The 27,896-nt window shown below is 42.9% G+C and overlaps 2 protein-coding genes across 6 annotated transcripts in view; both read left to right on the top strand.

The window, feature by feature from the left end:
- Positions 1-19,389, top strand: part of LOC134069836 (elongation of very long chain fatty acids protein 6-like) — a 28,009-nt gene extending 8,620 nt beyond the window's left edge. For all 5 annotated transcript variants that reach the window (XM_062525952.1, XM_062525950.1, XM_062525951.1 and 2 more), the window contains 3 exons: positions 3,486-3,617; positions 12,239-12,390; positions 14,397-19,389. In XM_062525952.1, coding sequence (XP_062381936.1) covers positions 3,511-3,617; positions 12,239-12,390; positions 14,397-14,830 — 693 coding nt within the window. In that variant the 5' untranslated portion in view covers positions 3,486-3,510 and the 3' untranslated portion in view covers positions 14,831-19,389. The remainder of the gene's footprint in view (positions 1-3,485; positions 3,618-12,238; positions 12,391-14,396) is intronic.
- Positions 19,390-22,276: 2,887 nt separating this feature from the next.
- Positions 22,277-27,896, top strand: part of LOC134069835 (transmembrane protein 150A-like) — a 20,267-nt gene continuing 14,647 nt past the window's right edge. The window contains exons 1-3 of the mRNA XM_062525947.1: positions 22,277-22,575; positions 22,935-23,143; positions 26,907-26,954. Of these exons, the coding sequence (XP_062381931.1) occupies positions 23,079-23,143; positions 26,907-26,954 (113 nt within the window). The 5' untranslated portion in view covers positions 22,277-22,575; positions 22,935-23,078. The remainder of the gene's footprint in view (positions 22,576-22,934; positions 23,144-26,906; positions 26,955-27,896) is intronic.

Here is a 27,896-nt window from a genome sequence, read left to right as displayed (position 1 = left end):
AATAATGATAATAACAATAATAATAGCTTGCTTTTATTTAGCGTCTTTCAAGATACTAAAGGTCACATTAAAAAGGAAGGGAGGTGAAGGGGGTTAGAGGCCTTAGTGAATAAGTGTTAATAGGACACAAACAAGTGTGTTATGGATATAGTAGCCGTGCAGTCTGTAAACAATCCCTCCCGACACCAAGACGCGCTGGAGAGTGGAGATAGATGCTAGCAGCCGTGGGCTTCCCCATGTTGAGATGCCGAGCCGCACAGTCAGCACACTGTAGATTACATGTCGAAACGACTAATGGAAATGTGATTCATTAGGCTCTGTCAGTTATCTCCCAACACTCACAGCGTAGCCACTAGAGCTGTGGCCAATGCACCAGTCTGAATAATGGGAAAGGTTTCTCAGGTCTCTTTAAGGAGCCTGTAGCCCTCTCTTTTGAAGGCATACTATACAGAGGCCTTGTACAGTCATTCATCCTTCATCTACACACACACACACAGACAATTAAAAGAGAGGTAGAATAGACATTGATGACAAATATTTGACAAATCTAGTGTCCACAAATCCAAATACACACACGCACGCACACACTCACACACACACAAAGAACAGAAGTGAGTGACTGTTGAAATGACTTGAAGTTTAACTCCCGCTCTCACATGACATGGCCCTCCGGGTCTTTATGGCATCTGGCAGCAGCCCAAGTGCAACATCAGTCAATGGTGCTCTGGTGACATTGTTGAAGGTGTTTGGCATCATTAGTGTCTGTAAAGGAGGATGACACTAGTGTTTCTAACGGTGAATGGTATCATTAGTGTTTGTAAGGTATGTGCTATCATTAGTTTTTGTAAAAGTAGTATTTATTGTTACCCTGAAGTCTCTTTCAATATACAGTAGTTTGAACCTGGATTCTCATTTTGTTAGTCGTTTTGGATCAAATGTTAATGTATTTACCACCTCCAGGTTGGGTTGAAGAGCCACACACTGAGGAAACACACACACACACACTCACGCACACACACAGACAGACACACACACACACACACACACACACACACACCCTGCCATCCCTTTCCTCTTAAGTCACTTAGATGAAAGCATCTGCAAAAGGAATCAGTGTCCATGTTTGTTAGGATAATAGAGAATCTGAATCAGAGGTAGGTTTTTGTGCCAAGTGAGTTGCCACATGTAATTTGTCTTGATTGTGTGGCACAAAACAAGCGCTCCAAGGGGAGCAGCCAAAGTCCTTTTTTTCCCACTTAAGTAACATAACATACTATAGTTGTAGTTGTTTTGGATGACAGTATTTGCTGAATGACAGAATGTCAATATGTCAATCGAAGACATATTTTCTACCATGTGTGATTGCAGTTGTGTGACTAATTGCAATCACCCAGTCCATTCATATAGTTAGAGGTCCTCCTTTTACAAATGTGCCTCCCTCCCTTCCTCTCTCTGCCTCGCTTGCTTCACTGAGTGCGGGCACGGCGCCAGCTGGACCAGAGGGTAGACTGGCATGTGCCAAGGACCTGACACAGTCTGAAATGCAGCTTATGGTCACACAGCAGCACACAACTTTTGAGTTTTCTGTTCATTATTGTGGCGGGACAGATTGATGGACACGAATGGCACAAAAGTCGACTGACCTAAACAGCTGTTGTTGTTATTTTTTTTTTAAAGAAATATTTGGCCTAAAGATGTAGTTGAGTTGTCCATTGAATATGTGTTTGGCTTTATGCCATAGAATGGGCAGGGCCTCTCTCAGTCATGCTTGTTGGTCTAAAGTCCATGTGCAATGGTCAAGGGAATCCTGGAAAGTCACTGAATGTTGAAAATATCACTTTGCTGGTTTGGGAAATGTATTGAGTGAATTGAAAGTTATGGAAGTCATGGAATTTGATCATGTAATATTTTTGGTCTAATGAACCGCTCGGTATGTCTGTATTGGATGAAGAGTCTCACTGCAGAAGCTCTGCAGACACTTTTACGCTTTATTTATTTATTTAATATATAATTTATCTTTTTACTTGTTCTAACTGATGATGTGAAGCTCATTGAACTGGCTTGATAAGAAATGCGCTATATAGATAAAACTGCCTTGCCTTGTCTGTAAGACATAAATGTTTCATTTTCATTCAGCGAATAGGGCTTCACCTATAGAGTAAAGCACTCAATTTTGTCTTGGAAAGCTCATTGAGGGTTCTTGAAAAGTCATGGAAAAGTTAGTTAAAAGGGGTGGGAACCCAGAATGGTAGTTTGGCTGTAGTATGCAGCACGTGTCGTGAACTATCACTTTGAAGTTAGGGAAAGATAAGCCTTGACGTAACACAAGGTGGTTGTAGTCATTGCACTCTTTTATAATCCTGCGTATAAGTGTTACACACCCACTGTTCAAACACACAGTCCGAGTCAAGTCTGAAATATCTGTGAAAGAATTATCTGATCGGCAAGCTTTCAAAATGTCCCAATCACTTAATCAGAACTAAGTCAGAGAGATGTCCTCTGTGAACTTCAGATATCCAATCAGAGATGTATAGGCAGACTATACCAGACAGCATTCTATTCACAGAGTGTACATGCTGCAGGAATTAGGTTCCACTACAATCAAAGATCCTTCATTACTGACAAGATAGAGCAACATAATGCATCTCTATGGAAGCAAAATTCGAACAGTTCCTGTCTGCTTAAAGAGGCGTGTCGCAAAGACGTTATATAGTGGGATATCAATCTCTGTCAGATTGGCAAGCAGTTCAGTTCGAATGTAACGTAGGTCTGCTTAAAGGGGGATTTAGCACCCCTCCCCTTTGCGAAGACAGAACGTGGAAATGATCGAACGTTTGCGCCTCTCGCTCTGTTACAATCAATGGAATCGGCTACACCGGGCATGATAGGGCATGTTCGTTCGATACATTTAGACCAGTCCTCTAAAAAACATTTTTAGGCTCTGCGAACGCAGCGCTTCAGTTACTTGCCTGATGTACTGTAGCCTGCCTGTCAGGGAGTGTCCCAGTCATCAAGCTTTCAGGGCGGCCATGCCGCCTGTGGGCACCGGCTCTGTTGGCACTCTGAGAGAGTTTTTTTTCACGTTACATTTGCACATCGTGTGTGTTAGGGCTTATGTGGGCTTATGGGGCCTTTGGAGATAAATCATTTAGAATGGGCCGCACAAAGAGAAGGCGATGAGAGGAAGGGAGAAAAGTACACAATGAATGAACTTGTGGTTAGGTTTGCTGATTCCCCATCTCTCTATCTCGCTCTCTCTCTCTCTCTCTCTCTCTCTCCCTCGCTCTCTCTCTCTCTCTTTTCCCTACATGCTTGCATCACTGTTTCCTTTTTAGGAAAATGTGAGGATTTGATTGTCTGTGTTGGATGTTCTGACGCATTGTGTGCAGTACAATGTAATGTACAGTTTAAAAAGCATGTAAATGAGTGTTGTCTCCTCTCTCTCCCTGTGTGTGTGTGTGTGTGTTTGTGCTATGATCTAACAGGACACAGTCGTTTGTGGTATGTGGGATGTATGCGGCTGTGATCTTTGCTGGCAGGCTGTACATGCGAGAGAGACCCAAGTTGGACCTACGCGCACCCCTAGTTCTGTGGTCGCTCAGTCTGGCTGTGTTCAGGTAAGAATACACACACACAGAGACACAGCCACAACGACACTAACACACACACGCTTGACACAAATAGCACATATACTCGTTAAACACACATTCACGTTCAACGTTACAACACTCCTTCTGGGCTACTTCGCCCCAAGGTCAATCGATCAGCTCCAAAGGTCCTCATTAGCCCTATCTGCTGATAGCACACCAGATGCTACTATGTCTGAGAGACTGGGCTTATCAAAGTCTCCAGATAAGTGTCTCAGTCTTCCAACTAGTTTCAGACAAAGCATTGTGTAGAGTAGGCCGTCCACTCTAGTCCTAGTCCACTCTAGTCCTAGTCCACTCTAGCCCTAGTCCACTCTAGTCCTAGTCCACTCTAGTCCTAGTCCACTCTAGCCCTAGTCCACTCTAGTCCTAGTCCACTCTCGCCCTAGTCCGCTCTAGTGTTTTTGCCAGGTGCATATTCAAAGTGAGGCTTTAGACGCTCGTGCTATGATGCCATTCTCACGCTAAATTAGGTCAAACTGCAGTTTCAGAGTCAGTTCTCTCTCTCTCTCTTTCTCACGCTCTCTCTCACTTCCTCAATCTATTCCTCTCCATCTGTGAGTGACATACACATACATGCATTCATACTGTACATACATACATGCTAGGGATGTTAACCGGTGACTGTTTGACCGATGGTTGACCGTATCCACGTTAGCCGATCAAAGTTGTCGCTAGTCGGTTTAAAAAAAAAAAAAACGATCTCTAAATTAGGCTATTATTATAGACAGTGGACTAAACGCTACTACAGCTAGCCATCTCATTCCAAGGTCTTTTTTGCGTGAAGTTAACAAATTATCCCTCACACTCAATTTGTAATAACTCGCCTGCTTGTAGGCTACTTAATAAACCAATAAAAACATTCGCACGCATGCCTTGGCCGGTGCGTCTTTTGCAATCTGGAGGTGCCCGTTTTATCCATTGTTTTTTATCGTGTTGCAGCAACTTTCCGCATAAGATGGGCTTAGATTTGGAAACACATTACATCTACATTTCAGGAAGGGTCAGGAAGGGTCAGCAATGGTAACAGATAAGGTAATGATGATCATCTTTCTTTATTATTGTTAGTAGGCCTACTTCCTCAAACTATAGCGGCGTCTCCTCGGAGCTGTCATTTTCTTAAGTGAGCCGCGGCAATTTCAGTTTCAAATGAGCTTCTAACGCTAGACAAACGCCTTTATTTGCAACGCGATCACCTTGTACCCAAACCATTTCGAAACGAAGGAGCCATTTGTCCTCCACTTATTTACAAGCTCCTTGGTTTGCGGGACTCATGTTTCGCGCTCTAGGGGATTTTAAAAACAGTGACGTGAGTGAAAGTGCGGCGCCGCCGCCGGGGCTGTGTGTGTGAGCGGGGGACAGAGAGATGCGACAGAGTTGCAAAACTGCGTGGCTGTTATTTCAAATAGCGTAGAATATTTTAAACGAATCGGTTAACCGGTTTCAACCGGCTAATGAGGCTCGGTGGTCGGTCAAGAAAATTAGTAGTTTTCGCCATCCCTAATACATGCATACATACATGCATATGCATATAATACACTGTAAAAAAAAAACTCTTAAAAAAACAGTAAATTTCCGGCAGCTGGGGCGCCAAAAAAATACTGTGCGGTACCCAAAAAATTCTGTGAAGTAACAGAAAATTACTTTCTCATAAAAATACGGATATTTTTCATGATTAAAATACAGTTTGTAGTTGTAATGTAAAAAATATTTTGCCTCATTTTCATGTTTTTAATGTTTAATTAAAAACATTTTCACATTTTAAAACAACGAAATTACCTACAAATATGGTTAATAAATGTTGTATTACGGATAATAATGCTTCCATTTACAGAAATGTGCTGTTATTAGTTGGTTTTCATGGATATTGGTTGTATTATAATTTATATTTGATGTGATATAACAGTATATGACACACAAAATAATGTGATTCATCTTTCAAAACATGTCGCAAAAATGTGGAAAAACATGATATTGGGTTTACTATTGCAATAATTTACTGTTAATTTTAAAATCCCATCAAATACATATTTAGAGGTCCCTCCCCAATAACCCCATATGTTAGAAACCCTTCCACAATAACAACAACATTATTGTGGGGCCCGGGTTTCTCCAGCAGCGCCCCTGCAGACACATAATGCAAGTAAACATTGAGTGCCCAACTTGGTGACACTGCCAAGGGGGTAGAGGAATGCTTTTGAAAAAGTATTCAATTTCGCATTGCACCCAAGAAGAAATACACATTCTCTCCAAAATGTCCATGTATTTTAATCATGGTCTTCTCTATAGTGGTAATCCTGACAAATCCCTTACACAGTCATTTTCTGTGGAATGTTCAATCAGTTGTTCTATGACATACAGTACACATCCCAAAAAGCCACAATAAAGAGTAATGAGGAAAAATTAAACATTATAAACAAGAAACTAACACTTACCCATAATCCCTAACTGCTGTATTGGGATTCAGCCAATGTGAGCCCTTACCCCGCGTACACACTGTCTCCGTCCGTCAACGGATCTCATTCACTTTGCATGGGGCGGACTCGAAATGCATTGTGGGTCCGTCCGTCGCTTCAGCTCCGTTGCCTCCGTCAAGAAAGTTGAGAAATGTTCAACTTTTCAGGCAGCGACGGATCCGTCAGCCAATCAGATCACGTGTATGCAAATACACATACGGTAGATCCAACCTCCGTGATCCGTTGACGGACGGAGACAGTGTGAATGCGGGGTAAGTACTAAGGACTAAAGACTCAGACTTAATTGATCTCAGGTGCTAAGTGTGTGAGGCCTCATAGACCTCTGAAGTTCGCCTACAAAAAAGCCACCATCTTTGCCCAAATAAGGAGATCCGGCATCTTGAGATTTTTTTCTCAAATAACATGGGGATTTTGAATTATCGCAAATGTTAAACTCTCACGAGGACAAGTGCAGACGTTTTGCACTACAAAGTTGTGTCCTCTGCCTTAGTGCATACTGTGATCTTCGAAAGGTGAAGATGGCACACTTTGATCTTTGCTATCCCAGAGCTAACTTACAATGCAACTTGCCATAGGCAGTTAGCTTCAATTAACACCCGGAACTCCTTATATGGGCAAATTTGGCAGCATTGGATCCTATTTGTAGGCGAACTTCAGAGGTCTATGGGATCTCAGATAGGTATTTGAGATTGGGACAACACTTCACAAGATCACATGTGTCAGTATAGTTGAAAATCCAATGTTGATTCAACGTTATACAGAGGGGACACTTTCAATATCACTTCAACATCAGGCTTCAACATAGTTTTAATGTGTCAAACCATCTGAAATTACGAAAGATTTGTTAACGTTTTTCAATTAGAAATATATGCATTTCTGATGGTTTTTTTTGTAAAAGAACATGAATATAGTGTTTTTCACAGTTACAGTGATTTCTTGCTATTTTAAATTTGACATGTGAAATCACAGTCTATTTTTGTAAAATAAATGGCATTTCCAAAAATAATTTATTCCAGACAAAATCTGTAAAAAAACACAGTAAAATCCTGACATATCACATTTATTTTTTACAGTGTACGTATACATTAGCCATAGCTTGTGAGAGCATCACATATATGGAATACATAGTATACATAGAATACACACAGTACTTACTTATATATGTATAGAGTTTATAATACAGTAATTTCCTGTGTATTACCCGCGTTGTGTATAAGCCACAGGACAGTGTGCTATGCACCTTAAAATAAACAAAACCATATTAATACCTTTTTAACTGCTCCTGTGTGTTAATATCGATTCATGACGGAAGGAATTTTGCAAAACTAATGCATGAGCCGTGGCTAATACTTGGGAAATGACGGTACACTTGATGTATTAATGGAATGTAGTCTCCTCCATCTGGAAGTGCTGTTGCTGTTTATGTTCCTGTTCCGTTGAGTGTCTGTTGAAGGGTGAACCCATTGGCCTGGTCTGCAGCGGTAGCTGCTCTGAGCTGAGCTAAAGCTTTTGGGGCTGCAAAGTGCAGCATTTGGACCAGGCCCATGTGTCTAATGGCTGCCTTAACCCATTTACTCAGACAGGGGGGGAGTGTGGTCTGAGTGCACACACAATCACTTACACACACATGCGCGTGCATGCACACACACACACACATATATACACATACAAGCACACACACACGTGCGCGCGCTTACGCTCACACACACACAAGGGCACACACTGGAAAAGATGCAGATACAAACATACACACTCGCAAAAACATATAGATCCGCGCATACATGTACAAACATAGAGACACAAATGGGTGTATCCTCGCAAATGCTTCTAAAACATGCACGCACACACACATTTAGTGAGCCAGGCTGTTATGCCCGCTTGCTGAGTGCCTGTGTAATCCTAATCTCCAAAAACATGACTAGCATGCTCACTCCCCCACCCGCTCCTCACACACACACACACACACACACACACACACGCAGACAGACACACACAGACACACACACACACACATACTCTCTCTCTCTCTCTCTCTCTCTCTCTCTCTCTCTCTCTCTGCACACAACACGCACACACACACACACGCATACAGTATGCACACATGGAAGTGGAGGGATGATTTGATTGAGATTACTAATATACTGTATGTTGTAGCACACTGACTGACTGTAATCTTAATGCTGGTGAAGGTGAGATTTAAAAAGAAAAAACGATATTTATAAAAAATCTCTGCAAATGAAAAGACACACTCCAGCAGTGTCCTGGACACGACCAGTTCCCTTTCCTGCCAAGAGCTGCATGATGCACCAATACTAGAGAAGCATCATGATATCCTGAGGAAATCAGAAATGCCTTGATAGATACCAGTAGATGATAGATAGACTTGATAGATTTCCCTCTTACAAATCATCTCGCTTTATCAACCGTCTCTGACAATACTCCATTTTATTGGTATTAAGGATGATAGTTTAATCAGGTTAATTTTCATGTTTTGACGTCTTGGGCTGCTACTGATAATAACTGATGTTGACGTTTTTGTTTCAATATTGATATCGATGTAGTAAGGTAGTATGGTATTGTATTCACTGAGGTCATCGCTTTAGTATTGTGACAACACTACGCCCTCCCCCCTCGCTGCTCTGGCAGAGACTAAGCACTTCCTTGTTTATACAGAACGTATCTGATTTGTTTTCTGTGTGTGTGTGTGTGTGTGTGTGTGTGTGTGTGTGTGTGTGTGTGTGTGTGTGAGTGTGAGCATGCTCGTATATGTTTGAGAGTGTCATGTTGTGAGATCTGGGAAATGGGAACTCGTAGTCGGTACTGAGCTTCTCATCTTTCGCCCTTTTTTGTTCATGATTGACAGGGCAGATGAGAGATCAACAAGCACTTTTACACGCACACACACACACACACACACACGCTCACACACACACACACACACACACACACGCTCACACACACATACACAATATACATGCACATTGATGATCCATCATCTGCTCTCACTAGACAAATGAACAAAGTCAGCATTTAAGTGTCCTTCCAGGTTGCCTAGAGACGGTATTGGTCATCCCAGTTTACGTGGACCACACTGCATCAGACCCTGATTGGCGTCACCCTGACAATCCAGAGCAGATATCTACTGATGCAGGGGGTGCATGCATGCGGAACTGTGACACACAACAAAAACACGATATTCCCCTTATCTCCAAAGATTTAGTCACACACAGATATGCTCAGAAACCGTACAGGAACAGAATCAAACAATAGGCCGTGTCATATGTGGAAGAACACCTAACAGTAGACTTCTTCTATCCAATCATAGTTCTGACTGTAAACCTAAGGACAAATAGTAAGTAGCATAAGGACATCAACTGCTTATAACTACAAAAATCAAAAGATATTAACTCTGATTTCAATACTCTCAACACATGCTCATACAGACATGCACAGACACGCAAAACTATATCTGCCATCATGGCTTCTGAGGTGCGTTTAAATTCCTAGAACAGAGGCAAGAATTTGCAGCGAACACACTTGTCTAAACAGATACATTTGAATGATGTTAAAGTGAAATTTTAATATCATGTCAATGGTAACTCTCCATCGCGCTCCCAACATGTTTGCAGGGAATCATCTTCTGAAAATGTTCGTGTGTTTGTTGTTTGCAAATGTTTGTGGAAAAGTTCAAAGCAAACAGAAAACAGTTTGGAAACATTCTCTAACATTCACCTGCATGTTTACAAGTGTAAGAACTCCTCTGAGCTATTACTGTCGTTCTGAAACCAGCCACACCCTTACATAAGGAAATGCAGGCACTAGCACACGTGTACTCACCAGAAGATTGTTATCATCGCTTTCCTTGCATATTTAACCAAAGTGAGAGAGAGAGAGAGAGAGGTCTGCATACAGCACTTAACCCAGGCAAAGTGAGTGAGTGAGTGAGTGTGAGTGAGTGTGTGAGTATGAGAGAGAGAGAGGTCTGCATACTGCACTTAACCCAGGCAAAGTGAGTGAGTGAGTGAGTGTGAGTGAGTGAGTGAGTGTGTGAGTATGAGAGAGAGAGGTCTGCATATGGCACTAAAGATCCAGGCTTGTTAGTATGGTAGTCTGAGCGCATACTCACTTGTAGTGATGCCACTCCATCATACACAAGGGCTCTGCATCTAATCAGATTTCAAGTATGACTTTCAATCATTGTGAAAACCATAATGCAATGGCATGCAGCTATTATTTTTGAGGTATAGAAACATTGCACCCCTTTGCTTTTGGTTTGAGTCCTGGGTCAATGACCTTGCTCATTTCCTGAACACACCTTGTGTCTCTCTGCCACTCACTTCCTGTCAGTTTCTTCACTGTCTTGTCTGATTAAAGGCATACCCTCACCCCCTAAAAAAAATTGAGCAGCCCTAACACACACACACATACGGATGCAGAATACAAGTTCAACACCAACACTGAAGAGTAGTGTCTCTGTCTGATGTGCTGGATCCAGAATCTCTTAAAGAGATCTCTTAAACACTCAAAACAATGAGACTCCGCTTGTTCTCCTGCAGCTCACATAAAGAGCCCTTTGTTTGGAGGAAAGGGCATGCAATGTTCCTGCATTTCTAAGAATGGCTCTGATGCACTTTAGAAGACAGCCTCAATGGAGAGGTCTTATAATCCAAAGTTTTGATACAGTAATTTCCCGCATATAACCTGCATTGTGTATATTGTGACAGTGTTTTATGCGAGTTAAAAGAAACAAAACCATATTGATGCCATATTAACTGTCCCCGTGTATTAATCTCATAGCTGAAGAATTTTTTGCAAAATCAATGTATAAGCCGCGGCTAATAGTTGGGAAATCACGGTAATAATAATTCTCATTTGGAGCTGGAGAGCACATACATGTATGTGCTCCTAATCCCTGCTGTCGTTGTATTGACTATTTTAAAGTGATTCAGAGCTAATGGATCTCGTTTGTCGTTTGTGTGAGAGTAGGTCCAGTTCTCTCACTGAACCGGACAGACACTTTGAGTATTTTTTCGATCACATACGACATAGTAACTCAACAACACGTTTCAGTCAGATGTGATTGCAGTGTTCACACTGTACGTTCAACTGCTTATACTGTAAGAGAGCCAACACCAACAGACATGTCTGAAATGCCAGAAATCCAGTCAGCTCAGCTCAGATTTGGAATGTAGATTGCTACTATTCAAACTTTCTCTGTTCCGACTGATTCTGTGCCAAAATTGGTGTCTAGATCGCAGTGTCTGCTTGCCATAAGTTGTCAACACTGGTAATCCATATGTCACTTTTTCTCCCTCTCTTTCCCTCTAATTCTTTTTTTCTTATCTTTATCCATCTCTTGCTCCTCCCCCTCTCTTTTTCTCTCTCTCACTTCCTCCTTTCCCCTCTCCAAACCCATTAATCTCTTTCTTTCTCTCTTTCATTCTCGCTCTCATCTTTTTCTCTCTCTAACTTCCTCATTTCCCCTCTCTCTCACACACACTATCTCTCTTTCACTCTCTCCCTCCCTCCTTTCCCCTCTACAACTCCCTCTTCTCATGCTCCTTTGTCTCTCTTTCTCTATCTTTCTCACTCCCTCCTTCCCCCTCTCCAACACCCCCCCCTCTCTCTCTCTGCCTCTTGCTCCTTCCCTTTTCTTTCTCTCTCTTTCTCTCACTCCTTCTTTTTCCTTCCCTTAACCCCACTCTCTTTCTCTCCATCACTCCCCCTTTTCTCCACGGGCCTCTCAGTCCCTCTCACAAATTCAAGTCCAATTTCAGTTTGTTTAATTAGTGTGACTCTAGATACAGAGTAGCCATAGAATGTAGAAGAATGTACTCAGTGTGTAACATCATAGCAACATAAAGAGAACTAATCACTCTCTCTCTCTCTCTCTCTCTCTCTCCCTCTCCCCCACTTTACCACCTCTCTCTCTCTCTCTCTCTCTCTCTCTCTCTCTATCTCTCCCCTACTCCCCCCTCCACTACCACCACCTCTCTCTCTTTCTCTCTCTCTCTCTATCTCTATCTTTCCCCCACTCCCCCCTCCGCTACCACCACCTCTCTCTCTCTCTCTCTCTCTCTCTCTCTCTCTCTCTCTCTCTCTCTCTCTCTACAGTATAATTGCCACACTGAGGACAGGAGGCTACATGATGCATGTGCTGTGGAACCGTGGCTACAGGCAGTCTGTGTGTGACACCAGCTTCTACAGCGCCCCCGTCAGCAAGTTCTGGGCGTACATGTTCGTCCTCAGCAAACTGCCAGAGCTGGGTAAGACTAGACACACACACACAGACACACAGACACACACACAGACACACACACACACACACACAGACACACAGACACACAGACACACACACACACACACACACACACACAAACACACACAAACACACACAGCTGAGGATGAGTTTTAGGATGTGTGTGTGTGTGTGCGTGTGTTTGTAGCATGTTGTGATTGTGGTTGCAGTGTGTGGAGTTGCGAGTTTTTAGGGAGTTTGTGGTTGTAAGGCCTCACACTGTTGGGAGTTGATTCCCAATGTTGCAGTTGATTCACCGCGCCCACATCTCTGCCACTGCCTCCTGACCTGACTAGAACGTTCTTTCTTTTAGGTCTATGGCCGATACCGACGCCTAATACGACCGCACATTTATTACTAATTAATAATAAATGCGTCAGCTGTGCATGCCTGTCAGCGGAAGAGTGTAGGTTTTTACACCGGGAGTATGGAGGAGACTGCCTTGCTGCATTACCTGCAGCGATGAAACTGTTCAGTGACATACTGTAGGGCTCTTTGAACACGTTATGCATCCCTCTATCATCACTGACAAGTGCAGAATCTTTCCGCGATTGCACATAGCAGCGGTTCTGTGCACAATGCATCATGCGTAACGTGATCATTGGGTAATGTAGTAAGGTAGTGCAAAGCTGAAGTTTAGGAGTGGCGCCCATGGGCAGTGAGTGTGACAACGACATGCTGTTTCTAAATTGCCAGCAGATAGTGTCACTCGACTTCTCAGGACAAAATAAATTCCGTAACGTTTAATTGGACATCAACAGTGACGTTCGTCGTTCATTTCACATAATCTGAGCGAATTCACGTTCAAATTCATTATTTACAAATGTGTTGCGTTCAGTTCAGCGTTCACAGAAAAATGAGCGTGTTCAATGAACGCGTTCTTTTGAACTCGTTCATGCACAACACTGGTGGTAGTGTAGTGGTTAAGGAGCTTGGTTAGCATGCAGGAGCTTGTTGTGGGTTCAATTCCCGGCTTCCACTGCCTTTGAGCAAGCTTCTTAACCCCAAGTTGTTCTGGGGATAATGTAAGCCCCTGTTATGTAAGTCACTTTGGACAACCCTGTTTGCTGAATTGGTAAGTGGAAGGAATATAAATGTATTTGCAGTGGAAGGAGGCTTTGTTACTGCAGAAGAATAATGACTATCATTGCCCTGAGATAATGGCAGATGAGCCTTAGTTAAGAGCATACTGTTAGTGTCTGTTTTTAGCTGTTGGTGAAGAGGAGGCTGTCAAGTTTTTTAGTTGGTTTTGCTGCATGCTCAATCTTCAACAAGCCACCTTCCTCCACTGATCCCGAAGTGTTTGTCATGGCGACCGTTGCCATAGTATCTCCGTGTCATCTCAATGTCATCTCCCCTGTGACTGCGGTCGTTACGGCGTCCCATCAGTCTCATCTGTTAATGGTTGCTGTGGAAATGGGGAAAGATGCTAAGGTAGCACAAAACACTCCCCTAATGGGACAGTGTGTGTGTGTGTGTGTGTGTGTGTGTGTGTGTGTGTGTGTGTGTGTGTGTGTGTGTGTGTGTGTGTGTGTGTGTGTGTGTGTGTGTGTGTGTGTGTGTGTGTGTGTGTGTGTGTGTGTGTGTGTGTGTGTGTGTGTGTGTGTGTGTGTGTGTGTGTGTGTGTGTGTGTGTACTATCTCTCATCCTGTAGACATTCTTTTTGACATGGTATCACATTTTTGCTTTTGTTTTTATTTTGTTGTTGACCAGTGCAGGATTTCAGCAACCCTTACTACTAGGTTTCCTTTTACCACTGTAATGGCTCTTTAAGGCCATCTGAAATGGCAAGTAGTCTGTTTAAGCTGTTTAAGTTCTGCAACCGTTTTAGACCATACATTGAGTTATTTGGAATTTTCCTCTCCTCTCTGCTCCTCTTTTCTCCTCTCCTCTCCTCTCCTCTTTTCTCCTCTCCTCCCTTCTCCTCTCTCTCTCTCTCTCTCTCTCTCTCTCTCTCTCTCTCTGGCGTTGCAGGTGACACGGTGTTCATCGTGCTGCGCAAGCAGCGGCTGATCTTCCTGCACTGGTACCACCACATCACCGTGCTCATCTACTCCTGGTACTCCTACAAGGACCAGGTGGCGGGCGGCGGCTGGTTCATGACCATGAACTACGGCGTCCACTCCATCATGTACAGCTACTACGCCATGCGCGCCGCCGGCGTCCGCGTGCCCCGGCCCTTCGCCATGGTCATCACGGCCTCGCAGATCCTGCAGATGGCCATGGGCCTGGTGGTGCTGCTGTCGGTGCACTCGTGGATGGACGAGCGCGTCTGCCCGAGCAACATGCGCAACATCGTCTCGGGCACCGTCATGTACCTCAGCTACCTGGTGCTCTTCGTCTGGTTCTTCTACAAGTCCTACGTCAAGGGCGAGAAACCGATGACGAAAGGGGTCAAGGCTGAGTAAACCGCCCCCCCTCCCACCCCCCCAATCAGGAACATTATTACATTAGTAATCCCCCCCCTCTTCCCCAACGATCGGCTTCTCACCCAAGACTTACCCCCCCTTTCTATTTCAAACCATTCTAACAATATGCCACCGATGGCCGTACCATACTAGTCATATTTCCAGAACTATCACCACCACCGTCACCCAGCCATCTTAGAAATGTAACCAAAACCTCACCTGCCCACTCAGCAGCATGATCACTTGTAAGGAGAGGACCGTGGAGAAGCCTGTCCACCACCTCACAGGGACATTTTCATCCAAGAGGAGATGATTTGGACTTAACAGCTGGGCTACGTCAGGTCCGCAATTGAAGCACTCTGTTCCCTGCAGCGTTAAAAATTGTTTTAGAACATTTGTCTAATCATTTTGGAATGTACACACACTGCTATCACATCCGATGTAACCGGGTCTATTGATTATAGTGGAAGCTGATTGGTGCAGCTGACGTTCTATGGACGGAACGCTTCTGTCACGTGTCTGGTGTTGCCCAGCTGTTAGAAACGGTTTGAAAAAGACATTGCCATTTAAGTGAAGGCCATTGGGTAAAAATGTAAACATGTGAACAAAGCCTTCTCTACCTTTGTGTGTGTGCGTGTGTGTGTGTGTGTGTGTGTTGGCAGGAGGTCATGATGAGAGTGTGTGTGGAGATGTGGTATGTGTGTGTACAGTACGTATGAGTGTGTGTGTGTGTGTGTGTAGAGTGAAAGAGCATTAGAATGTAGAAAAAGTAAACAGTAGAAAAATGAATTAGCACTATATTTGACTACGATCTTAAAGGGACACACACACGCACAGTGAATCTCATAGCCATAGGTGTACAAAAAAAACAGTTGAAGCCACTTCTTTTCTTAAGAAATGTTTACAAACCACCACGGTGCAGATCACTCTCTCCGTCCAGAGATTGTGTTGTTTTGAAACATGCCTGTGTTTAAAAGTCTATGTGACCACTGGAGAAAGGGCTTTTTTTCCTTCACCAGACTGTGATTGTTGAATTGTCAAACGTGAATGAAGGTGTTTGAAAAAAAGTGAGTCTGTGATGGGGGAAATGTAGAAAAGCATTTGGATGTTATTTGTTGGTGTTTATTGCAGAGAATTTGTATATTGTGTGTATGTGTTGACTGCAGTGAACTCTACACACATATCCGATAACAGCAAGGGGACGGATGCACTGAAGGGCTTAACTGCCAGTTGTCACGACAACAGAGAATGAACGCACTGATGATCTTATCAAACCTCACCTGTCCGTCCGCCAACACCTGAGCGTGCTGAAGAATGAAGTTGCTCCTATGTCTGTTAGTGCGTGTGTGTGTGTGTGTGTGTGTATGTGTGATTTGCTTGCAGTTGAATGCAGACGAATGCAGACATGTACAATATGTTGTGACAGAGCACACCTTGCTGTTACAGAGGAAAATTCCGGAAGGAATTTTTCAGAAGATGTTCGATTTCTCATTAAAGTTGCTCATGTGATGGCTTAGATAGGTGTCAAGGTATCTCAACAGCATACAGAGTGTTCAAAAAGTAAAGAATATCACCGCACACTGGTCTCATATTAATTGTTTATTACAGTAGGAGTGAGCAGTGCATTTTTGCGTTTTTCAAACGTTTGCGTCCTCAGGTTCACTCCCGCTTAGAGCTCAGCTTAGAGAGTGTTACCTAAAGCCAGATATCCATCTTAGTCTCGCACGTAGTAGTTTGTGGCTTTGGAATTCATTAGGGTGTTTTTAGGGTGCGTTTGACAGGGTGTGTTGAGAGTTTTTAAACAGGTCCGTCTCTGTTAGAGAAGATAATGATCTGAGATTTCCACTGCGATTGGTGATGTTGCTGTAAGATATACAGTATTGGAAACACATTCCCATGTCACTCACAAACCTGACTCACTGGTCCAAAGTACTCTTGAGAAACAAAACGAAGACTGCAGCTTCACATGTGTCCTGTCGTTGTGCCGCCTAGCACCTTAGGAAAGCTTGATGTTGTTTGTTTGTTTGACTTATAATCTGTTTTGTTTTTGTAAAATGAGCCCCAACCCCATTTTTGAATCACACCAACAACAGCCCTAGAGAAGGGGGGGGGGGTTGTGTCATTCCAAGTACGTGGTTTAGTGGCTTACCCTCAGAGTATGTAGACTTAGACCCCCGAGCCCCAACCCCAGCTGACCCTGGCCTGGTCTGGACTCTCTCGGACTGTCCAGCGCACTGCAGCTCCCCCACGCCAAGTCTTACAAACAGCCAAGACCCCACACACAGAGGAATTGTCCTGGTTAGCGAGAGAGGAACAGAGGGAGGAGAAAAGAGAGAGAGAGAGAGAGTGGGGGAATGAGAGGAAGGCAGATTACCACTGTGGGAATCAGCAGCGCACCAGAACACAGAGCTCATTGTACATTAGTAGAGAGATATCATGTAGAATGTATTTATCTTGAAAAAAAATGTATAGATAAAGCCATAGAACAACTGGGTTGAGCGCTAACTGTCCTTCCTTACTTTTAAGCACCTGAGCTGGGAAATGGTATTAATGGTAGTAAGGTTCTCTACCACACATATGTCTTACGGTACTACTATCCTGCCACCAGGGCTCCTCAACACACAGACAATGTTCTCGGGTCATTGGGAGGATCATTGTGCTCCTCAGTATGAATACCACCCATCACCACTGTGTCCTCAAGAAGTTCAATGGCAACAAGGCTGAGACTTGCAGTCGGTGGTGCTACCATTTGCCATTTACAGTATAGTTGAGAGCAGCTCAACTGCTAAGTCTATGTCCATGACTCAGGGGCATTGTGTATGCCAGCATTTTTTAGGATGGGCACAATTAGAGCAGAGGGCAAAAGGTTCTTCCGCACAAAAAAATGACAATTATTATTATTATTATTATTATTTTTAGATTATAAAAGATTAGATTATATTTAGATTCAAAGACTAAAAAGATTGGTGTAAAACCTAAAAGTCAGTGAAATAGTAAATAGCAGTAAACTAGTAAAAGCTTTAGTGGGCACAGCGCTATTGTGTGCATCTGAGATCTCAGTCCCTGGACAGTGGAGGACTGATGTCATGTACTTGTACTTTAATGTACCCAGGGAGACACATCTCACCTCTTAGTGAAGAGCATGGGGAATGGGGTACTAGGCAACAAGCTGGCATACAATAGAGCCATACTCCTTTAACCATGACTATGAACCCGTCCTATTTCTGTTAGTCTTATTTCATTAGCCATAATGATTTGATATAGTTGATATAGAGGCACTGTGTTCTTGTTACTTTGTTTATGGTTTGTAGTAATTTCCCGTGTACTGGCCACATCGAAACAAAGGCTACTAGTATGTGTATGCAGATGACCACAGCCGTGAATGAACCGCAGTTGGATGTAAATGACCACATCCATGTTTTATGCAAATGACCACATCCATGTATTAAACCGCAGTGCCCATCAGCTCAGAGAATCACAATCTGATCAGTGCTTTAATCAGAATGAAGAATGAATAAAACAAAGTCTGTGTTCATTGCCTTGTATAGCCAGCTATTGTGTATTATATAACCTCATAGCTGAAGAGATAGGACGAAATCAGTGTATAAATGTATAGGCAGGAAATTACTGAGAACTGTGTTGAAGAAGTAGATTGTAATGAAGACTGTAAAAACCACGTCCACTTCTCTGTGGTCTATGGTCTCACAGTAAAGCCCACAAACTCTTCCTGCTGTGTGTATATGTGTATTCAGGTCCATTCACCCCTTACTGTTTTTACGGATTCCTTTTTTTTTCATCGTCAATTTTTTTTTAAGTATATATTTTTTGGGCTTGTTATGCCTTTAATGACAGAGACAGTGGAGAGTGACAGGAAGTGAATGGGAGAGAGAGTAGGGGTGAGATCCGGAGAGGACCACGGGGCGGGAATCGAACCCAGGTCGCTGGCGTATGGTGCAGGTACCCCAGCCAGTACCGCCACAGCTGGAGCCGTTTTTAAGGAGTCCTTGTATTAAGAGACAATGATGATTGATTATAGTGGCTTGTCATGCTACTCTGTGTACATACCATGTTGTTTACCCAACTCCCTCAACAAGACAGTGTTGTGGCATTCCAGTCGTAATGCTACATACAATAGGTTAAATACACAGAGAATTTCATGCAGAAGGCCATGCACAGGTGACTGCCAATCTGTGATTTGTCTTTTCTACTGAGAGATATGCACAGAACAGGTGTGTGTGTGTTTTTTTTATTATTATTGTCAACTCACTTGTGTGCTGATGTTGGTGCGTTAGGTTACGGAATGTAACAAACGCACAAACCTATACACAATCACATACCCATATGCACACACACACACACACAATGTAGAATGCACCCGAATGGATACAGAGCTGCTTTCTCGTAGTCTATATATCTGTCCACCTGCCCAACGTGTGCCATGTTACAGATGCACAAGGGAAGAACATCTAAAGGGCTTCCATGTCTTTTTTTATTTTAATTTATATGTGATGATCATGTACTGTAAATGTAACAATAAAGCCATGTTTTGAATGACTTGGGATCTGTCCTGTGGTGTCTTGGAACGTACTGTATGTGAAATGTGTGAATTTACAATGGCATTAGGTGGTAAGATAGTACTGTAAGGAGGTTATGCAAATAAGTGAAGTTTATTGAACTTTTTATGAATGCACAGTGTATGTTAGTGTAATCAACTCAGAAATAACTACAGGAAAATACAATAGTAAAAAATGGATAGTTCTTCAACCAATCAATCAGACCAATGATCCAGGTGTGCCAGGTGGATAAGCCAGTTTATGATTGGTCCCTGCAGATTTGTAACGGAAGCAGGATAGAAAAATGTGGAGGTTTCCAGTCAGAGCTGCAGGGTGAAATCCAATCACCTGGGAGGAACTGCATGCCTCTTCCATTGCGTGCCGAAGAGACATGCAAGCATGTGGTCGATGGTCATATGCTTTACACTGTCAGGCTGAAAATAATTATTTGACAGGTTTTAAAAATGGAGAGTTAAGGGGGAAATACAAAACTGTGAAACTGGGAACACAATGTGCAGGTGCACAGTGGCTTACCTGAGGTCTATTTGTAGTGCTAAAGGTAAGACTGATTGATGTTCAATTTTCAGGTATGTGTGTGGGTATTTCCAGTTATCAGATATGGCATGTTTTGCATCTTAAATGTCATTTTTTGACAAAGTGTTAGTAAGAAACTGTGTAGTGCTGTACTGTGCAAAGCAGAACATGTGTTTAAGGTATGGTTACAAGACGTGGTTTTCTTTATGTCATACATTCTCTCTGTTCTTTGTTTAAAGCGACAGAAATGGCAAGAACAGGACATTTATTGCAAACAGACATGTCAACAGCAAATGGCATAGGCCTTCCTAATTCTAGGCCTACCTGCTCTAGCTACATTTAACATTGGATCAACTTAGCCAACCCAGTGTCTCCATTTGGAATTAAGGAGACGTTTTGCAATAGCATTGTTCATGTCCTCATCAAGTTTTCAGATTTGACCATCCCGGGCATCATCACAGACAGCGATGAGATGGCCTACATAGAGGAGGTGAGATCATCACTCAGCTGGTGCCATGGCAATATCTTCTCTCTCAATGTGAACAAAACCAAAGAAATGATCATGGACTACCGGAAGACAAAGGAGATGGACACCTCCCCATTCACATCGGACAGACAGATATTGAAAGGGTCAGCAGCGTCAAGTTTCTCAGTGTGCACATAACCAATGACCTCTCCTGGTCAGCTCACACGGACACTGTGGTGGTGAAGGAAGCTCGTCAGCAGCCTTACAGTATTTCCTGAGGAGACTGAGGACATTTGGCATGGTCACCAGCACACCACTGAAAGTTTGCTGACAGGCTGCATCCCACCACTCTCTGGTCTGGGAGCTGCTCTGCTCGCTGCTGTAAAACGCTGCTCGCTGCTGTAAAACGCTGCAGAGAGTGGTGATGTGGGGAATGCGCTGGCGTAGATGGCCTAGGACAGGAAATAGACCCCCAGGCATTCTGGGAAGGCACGCAGCATCATCAAGGATCAGAAGAACCACACGGTTTTCCCATAGACTGTTCTATATACAGTCTATGGGTTTACCTTGCTACCATTCGGAAGACAATTCAAGAAAATGACTTGGCCATGAAGCCATCTGGCTCCTCAACTCCATTATAACACAGACTGATTAAATCATACCAAATTGATCAAACATCTACTGTGCAATAACACTACACACTGATCACTTTATTTGAAACATATTTGTACACATATGGCAATATCTTTATCTTAAATTCCAACTTATATGTATTTGTATTGAAATGTTTAAAAGTTTGAATAGTTTCAGAAAGTGCCTCAAATGTCTGAGGGCCAGCCTCTGGAAAGTCTCAGCCGATTCCGCCCTCTAGTGGACCAAAAGTGTACTTCATAATATTTTCACTTTACTGTAATGTAATTAACTCATCTTCGTGACAAGCATAGTCACACAATAGACAGGTAGGCTAAACAAGTCATTCAGTAAATTATGTTGTGGCCTACTACAGTATTATTAGATTATTATTGCATAGATGGTCATTGGAAAGGTTTCAGGATTACGCTATGTGTCCATGCGCAATAGAGTTTTCTTTAACATCATTCTCAGTTGATTAATTAGATGTCTCCTGGGGATTCTCGCCATCCCCATTCATCGCCATGCGTTTTACTCTGACAGCCGCGCAGCAATATAATATTGTGATCAGGATTTAACTAAATAGACAGGTCATCATATGTTAAATGTCAAGATTTTTGGAAGTGATGCTTACTATCGGAAGGAAAACCGAGAACATGGACCTTGGCAAGGCGCACGTGAGCAGCCTCGTGCGTAAGTGTACCAACTCTCTGTAGTACCCGCCTCCCGTGGTCATTTTAACTCAAAAAACAGTATAAGTGTCACCACCCACTAGACCGCAGTACTGACTGAAACAGTGGTTGTGTCTCCGACTTTTCCACCAATTCTCCCCCACTGTATTTGAACTGTACAAATGAATCGAGACTAGTTGTCTATGACTGAACTTGATCAAATCAATGATCAAAGGCCAGACGTATAGGCCTGGACTGGTTTGAAAATGCAATCAGGACATTCTAGACATCTCACAAGTTGATCTCACATCTTAACTCACTCATTAACTCAAATACCCTGACTCATATGATGAAGACAGTCGCCTGGGGCGTGTTTCCCAATACCATAGTTGCTAACAAAGTTATGGCAATATACCATTTTCCATTGCCAACTAACTAACAATTTATGGGACGGGTAATGGGGTAGGTTTTGTCAGCGCACCCCCGTCTAGCATCCGTCTCACTTCCGAGTAGAGAGCGAAAAGTTTGGGAAATCACTCCATTCTTCCAAGTTACAAAGATTTGCAGGGGAGGAGTTTTGGACCACAGCTGGATCGTTTTAGGGGCTGTTGCTGAGACAAGCCACGTTTTCAAGCAACTCACATCCCGCGCGTGTGTGTGAGTGAGAGAGAGAGAGTGTGTGTGAAGAAGAGATAGCACAACTACACCTGGATTATCACTCATTGAACAAACTAGCAACATTTCTGGACAGATATTCATTCCGTATTCTTGGAGAAGTCGTAGAGGAACATTCTTATGTTTTGTTTTTTGGGTTTTCGTTTAGTTGTTGTTTTTACCTCAGGTTACTAAGTCAAACATTTAAGAAAATACCTGCATTTTGAGACAAGTAAGGTAAGTTGACTTTAAAATGTCATCATAATTGTAACACAATACAGGCTGTAATGTCCCAGTGTAGTCTAGTTTTGTTATGATGTGTTGGTATGTTGTTGTTAAAATGGAACGACAGTTTAGGGATGAAAATTAATGATAAGTGTGCTTTGTGCCAACAAATGGTATTTTTGCACTATAATCTTGGCCCTGCTAAGTCGAGTCATTAATGATAACATATACTGTAAGTATTAACAAAAAAATATAGCAAAACCACATCTTTGAGGTATACAGACATTAATGTGGATAAGTGCCTACCCACAGAAAAATGCAGAATGTAACAATCAATAGCTAATTTTCCTCCTTTTTCTTTTGCACTGAAGGACAATTCGGCGAAAGCATACCATGGGTTGCCTGCTTCAGGTCTTATAATCAGGTCTTCAAATCCACCAGACGTTGAGAGACTCGCCGTGCCCTTGTGGGGACCCTGACTACGTGCCTTGAGAGAAGCTAAAGATTGACCGGCCATGTCTTTCTGGGTGATCTTACCCATCAGTTTGCCTGTCTTCACCATCACAGGAATTTGGGTGGTGTAAGTTCAAATCTTTTCTTTCATTATCATCATGTGCCATGTTTGTGTAGCAGAAAGACTGGCAATACACAGGTCACTGTCATGTCATCATCCAACCCCTAACCCTATAACCGTAACCATAAGTTGTTGTTAACAGTGTGTCGATGATGTTTATTTACAATATGAGCATTTGTAGATATGAGAGAGCAGTAAAGTGATCCGAAGTGAAGTAAAGCATGACGAAAAGACTCCAGAGTGGATAGGTTTATGGCTGGGAGCTGTTCCTCATGATTCAAAACACTGAGATGACGGCCAACTGGCATGATAGTCTTGCTTGCTGTTTATCATTGCAAACTTTTACAAGACATTGTGGCATAAGCAAAATAAGCTACAGTTTATAATAGACTCTCGGGAGTTCACCATGCCAATGGCTTAAAGTAGATTGCTCAATACAAAGAGTGCTACTGTTGATCTTTTTTCATCTACAATGGCCAGTACAATGGTCAGCCAAGGCGGCACTGGGCACAAGAATGGACCTGATAGATTATCAGATCTAGACAAGGCTGATATCAGGAATCTACAGTATGTGAGGTTACAGACACTTAGGCTACTGTAGGACATAGACTACTGCAACCACATATCAGGGCCAGGTTTCCCAGATTCTTTAAGAAGCTCTTAAGTGCTAAGAACTTCTTAGGAGCACTCTAAAGAATGTTCTAAGAACGCTCCTAAGAAGTTCTTAGCACTTAAGAGCTTCTTAACGAATCTGGGAAACCCGGTCCAGTTCATTGCTTGTCTTGGTCCGCTACACAAGAGGTGGCTCCCCGAGTGAGGTTGGGGTTGGGGTACCAGACAGTGCTGAAAGGAGAGTGGGGTAATAACATATGTGTCTGTCTGTGTGTGTGTGTAATTGTGTGTGTGCTCACACTCTCAACTGAATGTTTCCTAGAAACTTCTAGTTTATGTAGTTCTGTAGTTCTACTTTGTCATAAACAACACAACATCAACTGTGGTTATGAGTAAGATGCTTTGAGTAAAAGTGTTAAATATCCAACCGTAGCATTTACCTTAATCTATTGCATCATCAGCAAGACGTCTCTAGGTGGGTTTTTCTCGGGAAGTACACTGTGCAGTTCTCATTCAATGCAGAATGCACAAGCAATTCAAGGGTCTGTAGCTGAAAGTATCTGCCATGTTATCTGCACATGTACATGCTCAGACAAAACCTCTGACCTTCATTACATCATGCCTTATCCCTCGATACCAGTTGACCAGTTGACCAGTCGAGCATCTTTTGTTTGTTTTGTCCTTTCCTGTTGTTAGCTAATAACACTGGTAAGCTGCCATGCATGTGTGTACTGTACATCTAAAGGCGCATGCACACCTGGCCGACTTCATGCACACCTGGCCGACTTCAAAGCACACGCTGTCTGTTGTGTCCTGCTGGGTCACTTTGTGTTGCCTGTGTGGGCGGAAAAAATGGCTCGACTAGCAATGACTGTACGCAGTGATTTCAAAACGTGGGCTTAATTCCTGTCGCTGAAAATTCACTGTCATTCTTCAGAGCTGTTAACTGTGATCTTTGAGGCTTAGACTTTAAAAAAAAAAAAAAAAAATGTTACTCTCAACTTCCTCCTCAGCAAACTTGCAGAATCCTCAACACACACTTCAAACACAGTTGGCAAAGATTATTGAAGATTAGCTCAATGGAATAGTAGCCCATGTGCGATAACATATCTATTAAGTAGATAAAGCTAAATATCTGCGGTTGAATAAGGAATCAATGTAGTTGTTATCTAGACTAAGAGCTAGGGTCATGTTAACATGTTGAGCCTTCACCAATGGAGCTTTGAATCAGCTCTTCCTCTGCTCCTTGGGTAGTTGCTGTGTGAGTGTGTGTGTGTTTGTGTGTGTGTGTGTTGTGTGTTGTGTGTTGTGTGTTGTGTGTTGTGTGTTTTGTGTGTATGTGTTGTGTGTGTGTGTGTGTGTGTGTGTGTGTGTGTGTGTGTGTGTGTGTGGGAGAGGGAGAGGGAGAGCTCAGGGTGGCACTAAAGCCATACTTCATCTCAGCCTTCAGTAGAGTACGATGCTGCTTACCTTTAGACAAAAAACCCTTCACTAACAGAGATAAAGACACAGATGGAAAGTCTTGCTCTTCTTTGGAGAGCAAACCCTCAATTATGGGGTTCTCTGCGTATAACTGTTGTACTTTTCAAAAATAAATAATGGAATTATTAAACACAAGTTGAAAATCCAGCCCACCTTTGCACTATGGTATTCAGTAAATCAAATTCGTTTTTAGTTGTTTTTGCCCAAAAAGACCTATTCATGTTTAGTTTATGTTGCTGCAGAGGTTGTTTCTTTTGACTTCAATTATGATAGGTATTTGAGCATTTCCAGTGTCAAAGTGTCAGTGTGCATCTGCCAAAGGGAGACCTTGTATTCTCTTTTTGTCCTGCTTTAGGAGCACAATCTTTGCTGTAGTTTTTGTAACAACAGACAATGGAATATTAGTCCACTTATGTACTATTATTCATTTTGTGAAAAGGCAGGGAATGTTGTTGTGAGTAACAGTGAGTGCAGTTAGCGGCTGATTTCTGCACTGTGTCTGTGAACACCTGCAGTATGAAACCCGAAGACTGTACGTACGTAATACCTGTGCCATCATCTGGCCGTAGAATATTCCGACGGAAAGAACATCTAAGGAATGAAGCACGTTACGCACCGTTAGAAAAGCAAGAACATCGTTATCGAGTCACTCAACTCGGCGGGGAGTTAACTGTCCGACTCGCTCTCTAACTGTTAGATAGTTTACAGTTTACCAGAGAGGAGAAAACCGTCTGCTAAGATATGCGCTCTCACACGTTGTTAAGGTCACAGGTTCACAAATGAGCATGTTAATTGGAATGTGAAGATGGGAAACAGTAGGAGCACAGCCACAGTTGATTTCCTGCACAGCTATTCACTCTAGGTTGCTCTCCGTTATGGGACACATGCTGAGTTAGCATATGAGTTCTTACATTTAAATCTTGTGAGAGACGCATATAGTGACAATATTACCAGTTGAGCTGTACAGATGCCTTGCACATTCATCCTGTAACTACTGTACACACACACACACACACACACACACACACACACACACACACACACACACACACACACACACACACAGGCTCGTCAGTTTGCATTAAATATTGTACGTCTGCAAAGTATTACTTTGAAAACTTGAGTTGAATATATTACAGCTTAATAGTTACTGAAATCGGTTAGTCAGTAATATCAGACCTATGAGCAGGCGTCCGTATTTGACAGGGTCTTACGTCATGGGAGAGCAACCTGCAGCACAGACAGTTCGCGAGTTACGCAAGTTTCTCCAGGACCCCAGCTGGGCTGGGCATTAGGACAAAGTTGAGGCCAGGTTGAGCCACAAATTCATTCAGACAGGTTAATAAGAAATCCCCAAGATCTCTCCCTCTAATTCTCATCTTTTCTGTCTCTCTCTTTCTCTCTCTTTCTCTCTCTCTCACACAGACACACACGCACACACACACACACACACGCACATGCACATGCACATGCACATGCACATGCACATACACACACACACCATACATTCATATTATTATGCGCACAATTCAAAGATTATGCACTCATCTGCACACATGTGGTGATTTGTGTGTCTTTTCAAAGTAAGTCTCTGAGATAGATAGATAGATACTTTATTGATCCCCAAGGGGAAATTCAAGGAGTCTAATGTTTGTCATTTTTTTTCCTTCTGCAGATACGCCATGGCTCTGTACAACCAGCATGTCTGCCCAGTAAGCAACTGGTAAGTGGACAGTTCATCGCCTCTCTCACGACACATCAATACTGACCCCTGTCTCGTCTCTGATCTTTGCCTTGCTCACTCAAACAAAGGGAAATTCGGATCCCCCCTTTGGATGTTTGCCGATAATTGATTCTCATGGTCTTGCAACAGATCCACAGTCTATTTGAGTTTGAGCCAGTTTGGTGAGATTGATTTACGGCAAAGTAGCTGGTGGTGGCTGGTGAGATTGATTTAAGGCAAAGTAGAGCTCTCCAATACAAAAAAAAGAAACAGAAGTGTTTTTGAATCTCTTTGTTCAGGCAGACAAATGATAACACTCTTAAGATAGTGCCCTAAACTCTTCTGTGCGCCTTATGTGAAAAAGAAGAGTTTGCGTCAATGATCTGTCCTTATCTGATCTTATCTGACCTCATGCCCTCCCCACACACACACACACACACACACACACACACCCTTACTTAGTATACAGATGACGCTCCAGTGTGTGACTCACCAGAGGAGACAGGGCCTGCGGTGACATGAGTGTGAAAGTCAGGACAGGGGTAAAGGTGTGTGGAGAAGGAAAAGTATATTTGCAAAAGCCAGTGTACAGTGGCTTATGAGTAACCCCAGGTTACGGAATCTCTCTGTACGGGTGACGCACGTCTTGACCGACGCACATCTTGATGCACATTCTGAAAAGGGCCAAGATGAGCCAAGTATGAGTGGTCACTGGTCATGCATAGGGAAGCACCTGTGAATTTTTAATAGGCTAACATAGGTGAACTGGTGAAGAGTAAAAAGCAATTCACTTGCCATTAAAACTTTTGAGACTTTTTCACATTACTGTCACATCAGCAGTCAGAACAGCGCCCTCTACATCAGTGGATGGAACAACACCAGGGTTGACACTTGCTGTCATAAATAAGCACTGAGGCCCCTGGATAACCACAAACTCTCCCC

Source organism: Sardina pilchardus, chromosome 22, assembly GCF_963854185.1.
Source record: "Sardina pilchardus chromosome 22, fSarPil1.1, whole genome shotgun sequence".
In the NCBI taxonomy this organism is placed as follows: domain Eukaryota; kingdom Metazoa; phylum Chordata; class Actinopteri; order Clupeiformes; family Clupeidae; genus Sardina; species Sardina pilchardus.
Note: the sequence above shows the minus strand (reverse complement) of the source record. Positions and strands in the feature narration are given on the sequence as shown.